The sequence below is a fragment of the Carassius auratus genome, chromosome 36, assembly GCF_003368295.1.
Source record: "Carassius auratus strain Wakin chromosome 36, ASM336829v1, whole genome shotgun sequence".
NCBI lineage: Eukaryota > Metazoa > Chordata > Actinopteri > Cypriniformes > Cyprinidae > Carassius > Carassius auratus.
Genome location: NC_039278.1, coordinates 6521220 through 6540896, shown reverse-complemented (window position 1 = coordinate 6540896; position 19677 = coordinate 6521220). Strand labels below are relative to the sequence as shown.

Below are 19677 nucleotides of genomic sequence, written 5' to 3'. Positions count from 1 at the left end.
ATAGCAGCAAATGAATTTACAGAGTGCCATTCGAGCCCATCTGAGAAACCGTTCATCTGTTGATTTTTCTCGGCTGCACAGAAAGCGTCATAACACGAGGTGACCTATGAGCTCACAAATGTTCACACGTCTCACCCAAATTACATTTTTTCATATAAGAAAATATTATCAAGGTATTTTGAGTTTAATTTAATTATGAGAAATAGGTTTCAATCAGTCAAAAATTATCATTTTGGCCCAAATAATGTAGCCCCTATGTGTGACAGCTTAAATTCTGCCATAGCTTTTTTATTATTATTATTATTACAAACATCTTCTATTTGATTTCCTATAGTTTACCACATTTTTGTAACAGGGTTGCAAAAATTGCAAACCACACAAAAAATGTATAGAAAATAAAAATGGCATATAGTTGTGACATATCATTCCTTCCAAAATGTGACGTACATCGGAGTAAACAGAGTAGTGCAAATGTTTTGAGTTTATTGCGACAATTTCCCACATTTTAAAAGGGTTGGAAAAACTATAAAAAATTTATAGAAAATAAAAGTTGGTTTTATCCATTGGTTGTTGAGATTTTACCATCTAAAAAATCTAAAATCTTAAGATATCTTTAATACTTCTTGAGTTATAGGCATACAGACTGAAGAAAAATGACATGTTTGGCACTCAGACACGCATGTGACCAACATATGGTATTTGACCACTGAAAATGTGTACAATTTAACAGTTTACTCCAAGAACCATAACGAGAGCCCTGTATCTCCTGAAATGAATCATGTAAGACCTTAAAAATTAAGATGCCAAAAGGTTGACCCAAAATCTTAAAGGGCATTAAGATCTCTTTCTAGTCACCACTGGCGTATAATGCAACAAAGACTTCTAAAGTCAACAGATTTTACTTACAGAACTAACAATCTCTTTGTAAAAATAATATAATAACACAAAAATATAATAGCACAGTCTTTCTGAAGTCGTTTTTACCCTCCTGTAACTTGTCTCCGAATTTTAGATAAACATAATTATAATTTTGACGCCCCTCTACAAAATAGTGGATTACTCCATAAATATACCACTATGACATTTCATATTTTTGCTTTCATCACTACATGTTCATCTTTCTTCAGGAAAAAAAACATTTACAAAACAAAAAATTGGAGCCGGGGGCCTCTGGTTGAGTCAACAAAGGAATGACCCTGGAGAAATTCTTCTCATAAACAGAGCTCAGAGATAAAGACACTCGGAATCCATTCATCTGCCTTACTGTGGCTTTTTTGGGGCTTGACTTTAGACCTTTTCTGCTGGCTCGGAAATGACAATGATGACTAAACATGCTGTCTAGTTAGACAGCGCAGGAGATTTTGAAATGCGTTCGCCTTTTCCAAACTTACGCCGTCAAAAAAAAAGAAAAAAAAAAACAACAGCAAAAAAGCAACCGATCCAGACTAAAGTTACACTGAATGTGCAAGTGCAACTGTCGCACACTAGTAAGTGTTAACTCTAAATGTACACAGAGAGGTTATCTGCGCTGTTCAAGACCGACCGTCGTCGTTTTTCCTGACATTTGTAGTAAAAGGACAGTGAACTCACCCCATTTTCACAGAAGTAACGTTAAATCAGTGATTTTCAACCTCTCCAGTTTTCTTTCCCAGCTGATCAACGCAGGCTCGGTTTCAATCCGTTCTGTTCTGTTTATATGTCGATGACCAGACAGCAATGTAAGTGTCAAAACAGTTGTTGGGCTTTGTTTGCTCCGTTATGGAGTGTTTTTATAGAAATGGAGCTCTCCTTTGTCTAGTGTCTCTGTTTGCTCTCGGTTTCTCGTCCTCATAGTCCTGTTAGTTTTTCTCCAACGGCCTCGCTGTTTCCACGCTGCTGAAAAGCAAGCAATAAGCGTGCACTTCTGCTGTAACGTTCCGTGGAGCCCTCACAGTCAAATTTCCAAAGTAATCTGCTCCCTCTGAATACTACAGCGTTCACTCATGTAGACCTTCCCCACTCCTTCACGCTAATGGGATCCGTTGCCCTCTGCTGGCCACGGGACGCAGGAGACACTGGAGACACTGGAGAGACTGGGTTGATAAGAACAGAGCTCGAGTCAGAGCTGTCTGTCTGTCTGTCTGTCTGTCTGTCTGTCTGTATGTCTATCTATCTGTCTGTCTGTAAATCTCTCTATCTGTCTGTCTGTCTGTATGTCTGTAAATCTCTCTATCTGTCTGTCTATCATCTATCTATCTGTTTGTCTGTCTGTCTGTCTGTAAATCTCTCTATCTATCTGTCTGTCTGTCTATCATCTGTTTGTCTATTTTTCTGTCTGTCTGTCTGTCTGTCTGTCTGTCTGTCTATCATCTATCTATCTGTCTGTCTGTCATCTTTCTATCTATTTATCTGTCTGTCTGTCTATCTGTTCGTCCAACTCTATCTATCTATCTATCTATCTATCTATCTATCTATCTATCTATCTATCTATCTATCTATCTATCTATCTATCTATCTATCTATCTATCTATCTATCTATCTATCTATCTATCTATCTATCTGTCTGTCTGTTTATCTGTCTGTCTGTCTGTCCGTCCGTCCAACTATCTATCTATCTATCTATCTATCTATCTATCTATCTATCTATCTATCTATCTATCTATCTATCTATCTATCTATCTATCTATCTATCTATCTATCTATCTGTCTGTCTGTCTGTCTGTCTGTCTGTCTGTCTGTCTGTCCGTCCAACTATCTATCTATCTATCTATCTATCTATCTATCTATCTATCTGTCTGTCTGTCTGTCTGTCTGTCTGTCTGTCTGTCTGTCTGTCTGTCCGTCCGTCCGTCCGTCCATCCATCCATCCATCCATCCATCCATCTATCTGTCTGTCTGTCTGTCTGTCTGTCCGTCCAACTATCTATCTATCTATCTATCTATCTATCTATCTATCTATCTATCTATCTATCTATCTATCTATCTATCTATCTATCTATCTATCTATCTATCTATCTATCTATCTATCTATCTGTCTGTCTGTCTGTCTGTCTGTCCGTCCAACTATCTATCTATCTATCTATCTATCTATCTATCTATCTATCTATCTATCTATCTATCTATCTATCTATCTATCTATCCGTCCGTCCGTCCGTCCGTCCGTCCGTCCATCCATCCATCCATCCATCCATCCATCCATCCATCCATCCATCCATCCATCTATCTATCTATCTATCTATCTGGATGTCTCTCTGTCTGTCTGTCTGACTGTCCGTCCGTCCAACTATCTATCTATCTATCTATCTATCTATCTATCTATCTATCTATCTATCTATCTATCTATCTATCTATCTATCTATCTGTCTGTCTGTCTGTCTGTCTGTCTGTCTGTCCGTCCAACTATCTATCTATCTATCTATCTATCTATCTATCTATCTATCTATCTATCTATCTATCTATCTATCTATCTATCTATCTGTCTGTCTGTCTGTCTGTCTGTCTGTCCGTCCAACTATCTATCTATCTATCTATCTATCTATCTATCTATCTATCTATCTATCTATCTATCTATCTATCTATCTATCTATCTATCTATCTATCTATCTATCCGTCCGTCCATCCATCCATCCATCCATCCATCCATCTATCTATCTATCTATCTATCTATCTGGATGTCTCTCTGTCTGTCTGTCTGACTGTCCGTCCGTCCAACTATCTATCTATCTATTTATCTATCTATCTATCTATCTATCTATCTATCTATCTATCTATCTATCTATCTATCTATCTATCTATCTATCTATCTATCTATCTATCTATCTATCTATCTATCTATCTGTCTGTCAGTCTATCTATCTATCTGTCTGTCTGTCTGTCTATCTCTTTATCTGTCTATAGTTGTTTTGTTCTGTCATTCTGTCTGTCATTCTATTTATCTGTCTATCCGTCTGTATGTCAGTCTGTCTATTTACTGGCTGTGAAAAAAATTTATTATTAAAATTATAACTTGAAGTGTACCATTGGCTAAAATAGCAAAGTTGGCTTTTAGTAAATGTCATTTTTCTTAAATGTATGTATAGTGATGGGTAATATCAAGTCTGTGCACAATAACTGTAGTAAGTGCTATGTTGCTGAAAATGATGGTTACCATGGTAACTCTTTAAGAGTTCTCACTCTACTACTAACGTGAAAACTTGATCGTATGCTATTTTACAGTTTTTCTCAGTCACTTTGGTCATCTAGTCATTTATACACATCATAAAACCAGTTTCTCATTCTTTTGAACAAGTTGCGATTGCTTTTGTACATTCATGCAATTGATTATGCATGTTTATCTGCAGTTTCCTGCATTATCAGTTGCTAATGTCATGTTCGTATAGATACGAACATACGTTGCAATACGTTTTGTCATGCTCAAAACGTATTGCATAGTTTTTTGTGCAACAGTCTTACCACTCATAACATCTAGTCTTTAGTTCATCGTATAAGTCATTAATAGCAAAATGGTTAATCTAGTTGTCAAAAACTGCCAAGCACACTTTTTATATTTATTTTTACACATTATTATTAGACTTTTTGTACATTTGGCATGAATTGTCCAAGTGAATCTTGACTTATGAAGAGAATGTAGATGATAAACCAATGATAAACCCTTTCTCTGAAATAGCTCAAAGGTTCATCCCATGAATCTTTAGTTGAAAAGCAAGGACAACACAAGAGTTACACATTCTGAAAATGGACTTATATTCATATTTGTGTCCATAATTATTTTTCCTTTTCTTTATCACAATGACATTGTAGATTTTTTTTTTTTTTTTTTTGGTCAGACTTTGTAAAAGTGCAACTGGGAATTCTATCCAGTCTCTTTCAGTCAATATCCCACATTAATGTGTAAATGTGTACGTTTGAAATGGATATATGGCATACATAAGCATATGGCATATTGTTCAATACAGTAGTTTACATCAGATCATCCCTCCTGAGTAAACTGTTATATTGACAACATGACTAAGCAATTTGACTGTCTTATCTGTAAACTATGACACAAGGGCTTGTCATTCTGATGGCAGTGATATGTTCATTGACACAGATATTTATTTTTGAGAGATGAACCAAGGATTTTGAGCAGGAGACTGGCTTTTGCAGGTAATCCAGGGTGATTTGCTATTTGTACGAGTTGTTTTGAGAAATGCACTTTATGTTTTGCAAATTGTGAGTTTGATTCGAGAAATGTACCAAAGCGACTGAGAAAAACTGTAATCCATTTGTTGTGCAATTATTATTATTATATTTTTTAATGGTTTATTTCTGTTTTTGTTAAATGTTTTATCCCACACTTGTACCTGTAAGTGCTTTTTCTTTTTTAGTCCTAGATTCCAAAGAAGTGGAGATATTCATTTGAGTTTGATTCCTGTATACAGAGAGGTAGCAGGCAGCCACAGCGCAGAATCACAAAGGTACTTTCGTGAAGACAGAGGGCAGCAGCACTTCACTTTGGGACAGACAATGTGTAGCTACAGCCGGATGCTGTTAAAACATTCTGTCACCAACACCTAAAGCAACATTTTTCTCAAAGTATCTCTCAAACAACTGGTACAGATCACACAATAATAATTACAATAATTTAAGTTATAAAATAATATAGATTTTGAATATATTAAATAATGATGTGATACAGTACAATATACAATGTATAAAACAATTTTTATTGTTGCTGCCGTTTTTTTTTTTTTTGTTTTTTTTCATTTTTCGGTTGGTTTGTGATGTCTGTTTAATTAAATGTTGTAAAAACCCTATAGTGTCTTTTCATAGAGATTGAATTGGTCTCCCTAGTGGACAAAACTGCACATACATACATAGATATATGTGTTCATGTATGTGTGTGTGTCAACTTGATCAATGTAATGCATCCTTACTTAATAAAGGTTTGAATTTCTTAGGACATTTTTTTTACTAACCTTAACATTTTGAACAGTAATGTATCGGTATGTGATGGGCACACTAACTGTAACTTAATTATTAAAAACAAAGTAGGCTACATACATAGACATAATGAGAATCCAGAGGGTGACGTCAGTGACCACAACAAAGCCTGAAAGTGAGGATGTGTTTGCAACCTCATTAAATGCTGAGAATCGCACAATGTTCTCAGAACTGGGTTATTTCCAGTATTATGTCTCAGGTGCACTTTAAAGAAAAGCTTAAAAAGCTAAAGATGCATAACTAACTGCACCTGGTTGTACAGAAGACACATGCAGCAGATACAGGAGGTTTGTTTAGGCTTGTTTATTTGTCACTAACACTCAGGTCTTGTTAACTACAGTTTTGTCACACTCCCCGACTCTTGTTTCAAAGAACAGGCCATTTCTGTATGTGGACTCTGTGTCATTGTCTTTTGAAATGCTGTCTGTCATGGGGAAAGGCTCTGGCAGCTGTAGCGTCTGTCCTCTGTAACTAGGATTTGGATAGCAACTGGATTTAATAGAGCTCAAGTCAGTTACTCCACCCTCTTCGTTCTCCTCGTCTTCCTCTTGCAAGACAACAAGCCCAAAGTCTTGCAGTAAAGTGCCCTGTTCAGAGGTCACATCCTCTCTGGGTTTGCTGAGATCTTGACGTAGCAAGAGAACAAATTCATGCACCTCCTCCATCATCTGGCTCAGGTCCTGCGACACAAACATGTTCTCATTTGGAATTAGATGCACTGATGACTCATGCACAATAAGTTAAAAATATATACCCTCCGTTTATTTTGCATCAATTTCATTAGTAGTTCCAGTCTATAATTTATGTAAATTGGCTTAGTTCTGTGAGATGATTTTGCAATGTAGCTTTCCTTCACTCTTTTTCTTATAGCTTCTTTTAAAGGGGTGATATGATTTTTACAAAGCTCATTGTTCTGAAAAGCGAGGTGTGCTCTGATTGGCCAGCTATTCAGTGCATTGTGATTGGCCAAATACCTCAAGCATGTGACGGAAATGCTAGGCCCCTAAAGGGTTAGTTCACCGAAAAATTCAAATTCATCCATCTAATCACCCACCGTTGCTGTTTGAGGGACGTTTTATTACAGATGCGCACTTTTCATTTCACGTCTTCTGAACTGTTGACAACAAACACCGCTTACCGCATTGAAAGGTTTGGAAGAGCAAGGACAATTTATAATACAACTCCGACTGGATTACTCTGAAAGAAAAAAGTCACATGCACCTAGGATTCTTCAAGGGTGAGTAAGATGGATGAATTTAAATTTTTGGTGAACTAACCCTTGAACATACTGTGATGCGTGTGTCCCGGCACGAGGAGACAAAAACCAATAAAACCCATTACAAGTGAGGCATTTATTGCATCCAGAGGGGACATAATTACTGATTATAAATGATTTATACTGTCTTCTTTATGCATTGCGTTGCGTATCGAACCACGTAAACATATAACCAAGTCTGCATTTGTTATCGGAGATATGACAAACAAGCCTACTCAACTGCTCAAATCTCATATTTGAATCATCGGTATCAAATCCTTTAAACATGAAAACGTACTTACAGGCAATCAAAGGTTACACCTTCTTTCAATGCATGAACATTTGGGCAGCATATTGCAAATGTTCCCACATTAGCCCTTTTCACTGCGATTCCGGCAAATACACAGGTAAAGTGTTCCGGCAATTGTTCCCGGGTCGCTAGATTTTGCACTTTCACACTGTCAGTGATTACCCGGGATATGTCCATGCTTTTACACACAACCCTTGAAGATCCCGTAACGACACGTGACATCAGAACGTGACGTGTAATGTACGAGTCGAAAACGTTAGGCACGTTATACTTTCACTCAAGCTAGTAAACGATCTCAGCATCAGCGCAGAAAGTGAGGAACTAACTGATCTCTGCTTCATTACAGTTTGCACATATTTTTTGTCGCAACCATTGATCTTCCTTCAAAACGGCCGGTAAAAGAGTCGCGCGATAACGTGTGTCATCATTACGACACGGCATTAGATCTGGCTTTTGTTCACACAGTGCTCGTCCCGGGATTGAACCCAACAATGTTACTAGGTCCCCTACCCAGGTTCAATGGTGGAATAAATCCCGGGACGTATTTGCTTTTACACAGAAGGCGACCTGACAATGTTCCAGCAATTTGCCGGGTCCGACGTGCAGTGTGAAAGGGGCTGATGTAAACGTGTTGGTGTGTTTAAACTAATTGTTTTAGGGGGGTGTGACTTTACTAAAGAATATCTCTTTGGATTTGAGACTTTAGTCTTTGCAACTTTGCAACAGATCTTCTTCATGCACCAAGAGCTTGCAACACTCTAAAGAGAAAGGAAAAATTTTAATTGCATCACATGACCCCTTACAAGTATACACTGCAAATGCGCTGATGTGACAAGTTGTGGTTGCTATTTTGACCTCACCACAATTTTTTTTCTGCTAACAGTGAAGGGAGATTTCAGAATTGGGGTCATTATAATGTGCAGCATAATAAGTCATGCCCTGTTAAAATATTGAGGCAGTGTTGTTGGAAATAGAGTAGGTTTCGAATCTTCAGCAGTGTGTGTTACTAACCTGATCTTCCGGACATTTGAATTCTATTGTATCTAACACAGGACTGGGTACCTCAGGTAATAGCTTCAGTCTGCAAAGCAAAGAGACAGTTAAATAAATTTTAGAAGTTTTTAGAAGTTAATGCATTTACATTTATCATGATACATGTATTTTTTTTTTTTTTTAATGAGATTTAAGACAAATTATACAATCCCAATTCCAAAAAAGTTTGGACACTGTATAACTTGTTAGTAAAAAAGGGATGGAATAATTTACAAATCTCATAAAATTATTTTATTCACAATAGAATATAGATAATATATCAAATGCTGAAAGTGAGAGGGTTTTTACACTGGGCTCACTTGCTGCGGTCCGAGCCCGAGTGGGATTGTTCCCGGCGCCGCCCACAGCATTGGTCTGCTTTCACACTAAATGGTTGTATCAAACCCAGGTGTGTTTGCTGTCAACTTACATCATCGCAAACACACACGGAAAACGCGTGACTGAGCACAGTTGTAATTATTTTTTTTTTTATACTATTATGCACAGTATAATAATTATTTTTTATTATTTTAATTATTTAATTTTAATTAATTTAATTTTGACTTTTAGGAGTGTGTGGAATCAACCTCGGCTCTCTCATGTGTTGAGGAAACAATGATATCAACAGTGTTACGCATGCGCGGGATACTTTACTTCCTGAAGAAGTGCACACCCTAGTCCGTGTTTTTTGCACATTCTCGCGAACTGCGCCACAACTCGGGAGCAACCGGACTCAGACTACCTTCTCCAGGTAATCTCGGGTTCGGTACCCCAGTGAGCACCAGGGTCTGATGACAGCGTTCACATTAGCGATTTTTCATGCGAACCGTGCCCCGTTCCGCACTAAACTGCTAGTGTGAAATCCCCCTGAGACAGTTTGAAATGTCATGCCAAATATTGGCTCATTTTGGATTTCATGAGAGCTACACATTCCAAAAATGTTGGGATAGGTAGCAATAAGAGGCCAGAAAAGTTAAATGTACATATACTGTAGGGAATAGCTGGAGGACCAATTTACAATTTATGTCAATTGGCAACATGATTGGGTATAAAAAAGCCTCTCAGAGTGGCAGTGTCTCTCAGAAGTCAAGATGGGCAGAGGATCACCAATTCCCCCAATGCCGCGGCGAAAAATAGTGGAGCATAAATGCAGCATGAGCAGTTTTTAATCTAAATTAGGTTGAATAATTTTGTAATCTGAAGAACAAACATAGTCTGAAATTAGTTTTGTAATTTTATACTACATAAAACAAAGCAAGTTGACTGGAAGGAAAAAGTTAGGTAGGAAAAGGTGCACAAGCCACAAAGATGACCATAGCAAAAAGCAAAAGCAGCGCTGCTCTTATAAATACTTTTTGATTATGCATTATGCAGAGACAAGATAAAAAAATGGCATTTGAAATTAAAAATCATTTTTTTATTATTATTTTCTCAAAGATCAGTAAAACAAAAAAGATTTAAAAACAGATTTGTTCAAGATCTCAAAGGAGGGTTTAATTATGCACTAAATACTTGGTTGGGGCTCCTTTTGTATGAATTACTGCTTTAATGTGGCGTGGCATGGAGGCGATCATCCTGTGGCACTGCTGAGGCATTACTGAAGCCCCTCTGTATTGTTTGTCAGATGTTACTTATCTTCCTCTTCACAATACCGCATAGATCCTCTGTGAGGTTCAGGTCAGGTGAGTTGGCTGGCCAACCAAGCACAGCACTTGGAAGTGGTTTTGGCACTGTGGGTAGGTACTAAAGTTCTGCTGCAAAATGAAATCAGCATCTCTATAAAGCTTGTCAGCAGATGAAAGCATAAAGTGCTCCATAATCTCCTGGTATATGGCTGCATTGACTTTGGACTGGATAAAACACAATGGACCAACACCAGCAGACGTCACAGCTCCTAATCATCTCAGACTTCAGAAACTTCAGACGGGACTTTGGATTATGTGCCTCTGCCGTCTTCCTCCAGACTCCAGATATTGATTTCCAAATGAAATACAAAATTTACTTTAATTTTACTTGAAAAGAAGACTGTGGACCACTGAACAACAGTCCAGGTCTTGTTCTCCTTACCCCAGGTGAAATGCTTCTAATGTTTTTCTGGTTCAGAAGTGGCTTGGTTCTAGGAATCTGACAGATGTAGCCCTTCTCCTGAAGACGTCTGAGTGTGGTGATTCTTGATGTGCTGTCTCCGGCTTCAGTCCACTTCTTGTGAAGCTCTCCAAAGTTCATGAATCTGCTTTTCCTGACAATCTTCCCAAGGCTGTGGTCATCCCTGTTGCTTGTGCACCTTTTCCTACCACACTTTTTCCTTCCAGTCAACTTTCTATGAATATATTTTGATACAGCACTCTGTGAACAGCCAGCCCTTTCAACGATGACCTTCTGTGGCTTACCCTCCTTGTGGAGGGTGTTGATGATTGTCTTCTGAACAACTGTCAAGTCAGTAGTCTTACCCATAACTGTGGTTGCATGTTCTAAACTTGCCCAAGAGGTACCCAGTATTTATACTCAAAATTTATCAAACTAATCAAGATCAAAATGGAATGTTCACATTTTTTTGAGATACTGATTTTTTTTTTTACTCAGATGTAAGTCATAACCATCATAATTAAAACAAAAAATCTCTTGAAATATTTCAGTTTTGTGAATAACAAAAAATAAAGACCTTTTCCATGATATTCTAATTCTTTGAGATGCACCTGTATAGCCTGAATCGCCTGTAAGTCGCTTTGGATAAATGTGTCTGCCAAATGCATAAATGTAAATTTATGAGAATAAAGTTGTAATATTTTAAGAGTAAAGTCAAAATTACTACCAATACCAGACTAAAGATAAAAAAAAAAAAAAATTCATTTTTGTTTAGTGCATGAAGGAATACATAGGGTAGTCTAACCTATGACATTGTTCTACGGATCTAGCTCTGTGCTCTCTGTCAATCAAGCTACATCTTATGTACAATATAATATATCTTGCTCCTCAGTCAGTTGTTCTGGGTTATGGGGATCTCACCTCCTGACAGCTATGGAGCAGATTATCGTACACAAGAAGGCAACAACACAGATGATCAGGATGGTGAGGTCCTGCCATGATAAACCTGGAAGAAATGGCAGAACACATTTGCTGTTTGCAGGGATATTCTCCCATCTCATTGTATTTATTTGACAAAAAGCAAATAAATATTTCAGTTCTTCATGGTCATTTCTCCATTTGCATTGACTGTGTTTCAGTACCCATTTCTTTGGAGTGTGTTTCAAAGTTTGTCGTTGAGTTCGGCCCATTACCAGCTTCTGTCCTTCCGGCTATAGATATGGTGTAAGACGTGCCTGGGTGGAGGTCCTTAATCAGGAAGCTGGTTTTATGTGCTGGCACTTCATAGAACCCTAAAGCAAGAGGAACAGAAAGCAAGAGAGGTTACTCCTCATATTTTACTCTGGTGAGTTCAGCATTGAAATGTTTGTGGCATGTTTGGTTGTTTGTCAAATAAGTAAAAAACGATCTACAGCTATGACTTTCATAGCAAATAGTGATACTATAAACTTTTAGCTTACTCGTGTTTCCCTGTCCAGAAATCCAAATGACATAATGCTGTAGAAATCCTCGCTGCTCCACCACAGGAATCGAAAACCAACTTACCACAGCTGAATCATGTGTCAAATCAGAGATATTCACACTGGCCGGACCATTACTAGGTGCTGAAACAAATGCAAATGTTCCATTGAGAAAATGAGAGAACTACTGAACATCTGGACTATATACTGAGATCTTCATTCTTCAATAAACTACTCTTAATAGTCTAAACAAGGGATGCACAACATGATACTATATCAATAATATTTTTAATTGATTAATATCAGAAAGTATTGAATATTTAATAGTGTAATTTCAAGTAATTTCACATTTATTCGTCATTTAGCACACACTTAAAGTTAATCTTCAACTTGTGGTGCTCTTTTTTTAATTGTCATTTTTCCCCATCACATATTTTAGTAATCATCCTGTATTAAAATCATTGTGACAGAAACTGAAAGATTGACAGGAGAAATGCATAAAAAAATAGTTTGGGTGTCACTCGTTGCCTATTTTTTTTATTAACGCCTAAACAACATCTCAAACCTCAATTTTCGTGAGATCAACTTCAAATTTGAAACATAACTTAGGCTTTTTTATTTTTAGCACAGTACATTTTTTTGACATAAATGTTTTCACTTCAGCAATAATCTGCTGATTGCCTTCTTTAGGAGAACCTAGGTCTGTATTCTAAAGCATTTATAAATTACAACCATTTCGGATAGTAAATTTTTGCGTGTTCAGTGACAGTTAAAATGTTACAAACACTAACAATTTAACAGCAATTAAAATCATTTTATCAAGTCCTGAATATCCATTTTTCTTACTGTACATTATAATGATTTACTTTAAGAATTTTCTGCTTTATTTGAGATTTTTGTGTTTAATTTTATACCAGACATGTTTTTAAAATCAGCCAATTATTGGCCATAACATGATAAGAATTAACAGAATGTTATTGGCACATCCTTAGTCTGAACTTACCTGTCTGTTTTGAGTAAAAAGGACACATAACAGCAGTTTGATAATGTTTTTTTTTTTTCATGGTGTGAAGAAAGTAATAATGACGTACAAAATTCTCCACCACTGTAATTAAAACCAGAGACACGAGTTAGCATATGCAGCACATGCCAATATGACACATGAACTGATGTTTAAATTGGACGAATGGCTCTTCATTACCATTTTTAATGTCTTTGAATGATTTTTGGGTTGATTTGTTTACTGTCTCAGGTCGGGTCTCGCCGTCTTCCAGCTTGTACCATTCTAAGCAGCTTTTCTTAGCCTTGGTGATCACATATGAGGACATCTGAGGGTCACAGTCTGAAAATGGTCAAAAATTCATTTGAGTTTCCAATTTACTGTTACTTCTCAAGGTATTTTTCTTCATTTTTTCAATATGAGTCATTTTTAACAACGCTTCAAGACTCAGTCACCAAAATCCCCACAACTTAAACTCTAACACACATACTGTTCCCGAAAACCCACGCCACTAACACTTACAGCTCAGATGTTTGACAGCGGGAATGATGATCTCCTCTTGTGGTGAACTTCCAACATTGTTAGTTGCAAAAATGGAAATCCTGGCTTCTGAATAAGTTACGGATATATTATATGTTCGATTCACAGTTAAATGGTCCATTTTCTTTTGTTTTTTGGCACAAGGCCAAACTGAGAGGGTGAGATTGTACTTCACACCCCCTACAGACTCATTAACAGGTGGGGCCTAAAGGACATGACATTTTAGCATCATTCAAATCAAATTGTATGAATCTTGGTGTGCTCTATTGCTTTCATACTTACGTCCCAGGAGAGAGTAATATCTCTGGTACCATTTGTCATCTTGTTTACTACCCAGTGTATTACAGGTGTGTGCCTGATTTCTGAAGAGAAGTGTTACATCTGTTAACCAAATATCTTCAGATGCTTTTACTTATTAAAAGTTGTTTTGCATGGCGCAGTTGGAGCATTCTTTGAAAGATACAGCTGAAATCAAACCTGAGGGAACATCCACCACTGGGCTCCAGTCACTCCAGAGAGCATGCAGTGAGTTGTTACATAGATCTGAATGTGGTTTGGCCTGCCGCCTCAGTTGGATCTGGTAGCTTTTCGTGTACTGTAGATGTAGCGTGTATAAATCTAGAAACATATTCATCTCCATCAGTTTTATATATTTAAAAAAATGATGGGCACAACATTTTTTAAATATGTGACTGCAAAACCTGTTTTCATGATTGGAGTTGCCAGATTTGAAGAATGTAAATACACCAATAAGACTTAATCTTCCCAACCTGGCAACCATGTGCACATGCTCTCTCTGAATAATGAAATATAATACTGTCCCTTTAATCATAATTTGAGTGAAAAGCAACAAAAGTTGTTGGAACTGCAGTGAAATGTACTGTATGTAGGTACATTTTTGCAGTTTTGCAGTCACATATTTCCAGTGATCCTAGATAGCAACTTTCAAATTTGTATATAATTTAAATGGGTCACAGCCATTCCATTAATGATTTATTACAGTTTTTGCAACAAAGAAATAATAAATTATTATAAATAATTTAGTTTTTCATAGTTTTCCACCCTCTCTACACCCTCTTTGGTGCCGTACCTTTAAGAGTTAACACCATCGTTGCATATGTAATGATTATCAGTGCTATTATATATATATAAACCAAGGACAGATCACTCTTAAGACTGTGCAATATTCAGACTACCCTATTTCTGCACATATATAATTTGTATTAACAGAATATGGACACAAACCTTCAGTGCTGTATTTCGTTTCAAATGTTGCCTACAATTGGAGAACACATCATATTAGTAAAATAACAGATTCATTTCAGGAATTGAAAATACTAGATTTTCTGAAACGTCTTACATTCTGCCATTCAGAGCCACTCTCCCTCCATCTGATCTCATATTTTGCACCTTTGTGATCCTTCGGTTTGTCCACAGTGAGATTCAGGATTCCAGCTAACCTTTTCATTCGGAGAATCTGAGGTTTACTGTATTTGACTGTTGACAACATGAGTATACATCAGTAAAATACTATGCTGATTATAATGGCATGATACATTTGTAATTCTATAATTATTACATATCAAGTATATTTAAACAAATGCAGACATTTATGATCCCAACCATCTGTATTGGCTCTCATTAATGTAATATAAACTTACCCATGCATTCTAGGATGACTGAGACTTTGCTAGAATTACAGGTGATGTTGCCGACTTGTGTCTGTAACCATAAGTCTGTCTTTTTTGTGGTGATTCCTAGTTTCTCCAAGGGAACGTATTTCTGTTCTTGTTCACCACAGTTTATAACTGTAAGAATTTTTTTATTTTCACTGTCCCTGTGAAAGGTATATTTATGATGAGTGACATGCATTATCAAGCCTCGGGTATCTGTTAAAACCAAGCTAGCTTTTTACGCTAGGTCAAACAAACAGCCTTTCATAGGCTTACGTTTTTTTGTAACTATGAAGACAGCATGATTTGAATGTGTTGGTTGAACTCACCATACATGAAGAGTGTGTGTTTGACTCTTCTCATGGCTTCTCTTATCCCATTCACAAAAGAAGTCCTCTTGTTGCATAGTTGATGTTTTGTAACAGTGTGGAGGACTTGTAGACACACATCCTGCCGCTTTAAGATAATTTAAATGATGTAAAAAAAAAAAAAAAATTTTTTTTTAAATAATCTGTTCAATGCACACAGACTGAAGCATTTTAAGCAGTTTTTGATCTTTTAATTGTGATGATTTTGACTCACATTTAACAAAAACCCACCAATTCACCATCTCAACAAATTAGAATACTTCATAAGACCAATTAAAAATAATAATAATAATAAAATAATTTTGATTATTTCAATAATTTCTTGATTTTTAGTTAACTGTTGACCTTCTGGAAACTATGTTCATTTACTATACATGTACTCAATAATTGGTAGGGGCTCCTTTTGCTTTAATTAGTGCCTCAATTCAGCGTGGCATGGAGGTGATCAGTTTTTGACACTGCTGGAGTGGTATGGAAGCCCAGGTCTCTTTGACAGTTTTCCTCTTGACAATAGCCGACAGATTTTCTATGGGGTTCAGGTCTGGTGAGTTTGGTCAGTCAAGCACACCAACACCATGGTAATTTAACCAACTTTTGGTGCTTTTGGCAGTGTGGGCAGGTGCCAAATCCTGCTGGAAAATGAAGTCAGCATCTTCAAAAAGCTTATCAGCAGAAGGAAGCATAAAGTGCTTCAAAATTTCTTGGTAAACAGGTACAGTGACTTTGGTTTTCAAAAAACACAATGGACCAACACCAGCAGATGACATTGCACCCCAAATCATCACAGACTGTGGAAACTTAACACTGGACCTCAAGCACCTTGGGCTATGAGCTTCTCCACCTTCCTCCAGACTCTAGGACCTTGGTTTCCAAATGAAATACAAAACTTGCTCTCATCTGAAAAGAGTCAGTCCAGTTCTTCTCCTCCTCAGCACAGGTAAGACGCCTCTGAAGTTGTCTGTGGTTCAGGATTGGCTTAACAAGAGGAATACAACAACTGGAGCCAAATTCCTTGACTGTGTCTGTGTGTGGAGACTCTTGATGCCTTGACCCCAGCCTCAGTCCATTCCTCAAATTCTTGAATCGATGTTCCCTCAAATTCTTGAATCAATTTTGCTTGACAATCCTCATAAGGCTGCAAATGTCTCGGTTGGTTGTGCATCTTTTTCTTCCACACTTTTTCCTTCCACTCAACTTTCTGTTAACATGCTGGGATACAGCACTCTGTGAACAGCCAGCTTCTTTGGCAATGCATTTTTGTGGCTCCTTGTGAAGGGTGTCAGTGATGTCTTCTGGACAACTGTCAGATCAGCAGTCTTCACTATGATTGTGTAGCCTAGTGAACCAAACTGAGAGACCATTTTGAAGGCTCAGGAAACCTTTTCAGGTGTTTTGAGTTGATTAGCTGATTGACATGTCACCATATTCTAATTCGTTGAGATGGTGAATTGGTGGGTTTTTGTTAAAGGTGAGAAATCATCACAATTAAAAGAACCAGAGACTTAAACTACTTCAATCTGTGTGCATTGAATTTATTTAATACACAGGTTTCACAATTTGAATTGAATTACTGAAACTATCCACAGCATGATAATTTATTGAGATGCACCTGTAAATGCTAAAGAGTATGTTTACACACAAAACAAGACATTTATTTGTCTTGGTAACAGGAGCTTCCAGAAAAAAGTAAACAAAACAGAAACAAGTAAACAGACCCACACACACACACACACACACACACACACACACACTGCAGTTCTAATGTTTGGGATCGGTAAGACTTTAAATGTTTTTAAAGAAGTATTTCATGTTCATCAATGCTGCATTTATTTGATAAAAATACAGAAAAGAAACAGGAATCTTGCTAAATGTTATTACAATAATAATGGTTTCTATTTTAATATCCAATAAAATTAAATTTATTTCTGTGATGCAAAGATGAATTTCCATCAGCCATTACTCCAGCATAAAGTTTCACAAGATACTTTAGAAATCAGTCTAATATGCTGATTTATTATTAGAATTATTAGTGTATCCTCCATTGTGCTGCCAAATATTTATTTGGAAACTGCAATACTTTTTTCATGATTCTTAGATGAATAAAAAGTTAAAAAGAACAGCGTTTATTCAAAATAGAAATCTTTTCTAACAGTATAAATCTTTTTCTATCATTTCTTAACAATTTAACACACCCTTGCTGAATAAAAGTTTTTATTTCTTTCAAAAAAAGAAAAACATTTAAATGTACTGACCCCAAACTTTTGAGCGGTAGTGTATATTGTTAGAAAATATTTAATTTAAAATTACGATTTTTAATAAATGCTCTTCTTTTTGGCTTTTTACTCATCAAAGGATCCTGAAACAAAGTATCACAGGTTCCCAAAAAAATATTAAGCAGCGCAACAGTTTCCAGCACTGAAGACTATTATGCACCAGTAGTGCATAATAATAATAATAATAATAATAATAATAATAATAATAATAATAGTGTGTGTTTGTTTCTATATATAAAAAGACAATTACATTTAAATATAATACCACGGATTAATAAAAATATAGAAAAATATACTAGTGGTCAAATAATAATAACAATATAATAATAATAATAATAACAAATAATAAGAACCATTTATAATAATAAGTACCAGATCAGCATATTAGAACGATTTCTCAAAATAAAGTAAATAGCAAATAGATGCAGGCTTAGCAAACATAAGAAACTTCTTCCAAAAACATTAAAACATCTCAATTATTGCGAACCCTGGACCAATAATGTGCAACCATTTGAAGTTAGCTTTACATTTCAATAAGTATGTGACTTTTTAAAAGCAAAAAAGCCTTTTCTTCCATTTGTGTTTACATCCTGTGGTTTCAAAGGTGTTTAATGGTGGTTTAGTCAAATGGCTGTCTGATACAATCTACACACCATCTGACACAAGAGCACGATCTCAGTCTTCTGTAATTGATGTTATTTCCGTAAAAGTCTATCAAACTAATCTCAGTATCATCTTGCTCTGCGGTGCGGCATATCTGCCATCAGCCATGAAAGATGAAAGTCAATGACATACATACCTTCAGTCAGACTGACAGAAACAACCAGCACCAGCACAGCTGCTCTCATCCTCATCGCTTCGAGTGTCCGGAGAGCTCCTCAATCAGAAGACATGACCAGTACACGTGCGCTTCAAGACAACCGGAGAAGCCAGAGTTTGTAGCTTCATCTAGACTTCAGAACGCACTAGTCCTGGGTGTTTCTGGGGCAGATATGAGGTACTATCTACTGCAACACCACAAACCACAACACGAGCACATCAGGGGAAGCTCTTCACACTTCATGAGAAAAGAAACACGTTCGCTTACCTGTTACACCCTAAAATAAACATGAGTCTACTCTCTAACAAAACCAGCTTTAACCTGACCTGGACGGCTTTTAGTATAGAAGTAATCAGGATCCGACCCCAGAAACTGACTTCATTTGTACTTTACATCCTCTTTGTGTATGCAAGTGCCCTAAACACACAAACCCTTTGAAACTAATTGAAATTCTTATAACCCTGTAAATACTTTACACTTGACTTGATAAAAAAGCAATGGCAGTGTCTGTTGTATGCCTGTTCTCTGAAATCTCAGCTTGGGTTATTTATAGTGAACTAAACCTGATGAAATAAAATATATTTGAAAAAAAAAAAACACATTTGATTTGATTTCACTTCTAATAGATGTGTTTGTGGGAGAAGTGAATAGGAAGACTTCAATTGAACCACACGCTGTTATTAATAGTAGCTAGCTGTGGAGCGGAGCAGTAAAGGTCCATCGAGTGTTCATCTGAGAGGAGAGCTTTCCAGTTTCACTTAAGCGTCTTCAGATCTTATGCAAAATTAGAATGAAAGTAGATCACAAAATTCTTTTTTGCTTTTATGTCTTGTTTATGATGACTGCACCTTTGTAAGAAAAAAAAATGGAAAGGTCAGTGGAAAGGGTTTCTAGAAATGA

The 19677-nt window shown here is 36.6% G+C and overlaps 2 protein-coding genes across 3 annotated transcripts in view; both read right to left on the bottom strand.

The window, feature by feature from the left end:
- Positions 1-2014, bottom strand: part of LOC113055080 (homer protein homolog 3) — a 29170-nt gene extending 27156 nt beyond the window's left edge. For both annotated transcript variants that reach the window (XM_026221049.1, XM_026221050.1), the window contains exon 1: positions 1591-2014. In XM_026221049.1, the coding sequence (XP_026076834.1) occupies positions 1591-1595 (5 nt within the window). In that variant the 5' untranslated portion in view covers positions 1596-2014. The remainder of the gene's footprint in view (positions 1-1590) is intronic.
- A 3965-nt stretch (positions 2015-5979) lies between these two features.
- Positions 5980-19130, bottom strand: il12rb1 (interleukin 12 receptor subunit beta 1). The gene is made up of 16 exons (XM_026221048.1): positions 19045-19130; positions 18757-18964; positions 15646-15772; positions 15305-15480; positions 15004-15140; positions 14889-14919; positions 14121-14261; positions 13926-14005; positions 13626-13848; positions 13305-13445; positions 13107-13208; positions 12104-12247; positions 11786-11935; positions 11565-11649; positions 8538-8607; positions 5980-6641 (listed from the first exon to the last, which is right to left on the bottom strand). Exons 2-16 carry the CDS (start codon positions 18809-18811, stop codon positions 6282-6284), a joined length of 2022 nt encoding a protein of 673 aa, XP_026076833.1. The 5' UTR covers positions 18812-18964; positions 19045-19130; the 3' UTR covers positions 5980-6281.
- Between the last annotated feature and the right edge of the window lie 547 nt (positions 19131-19677).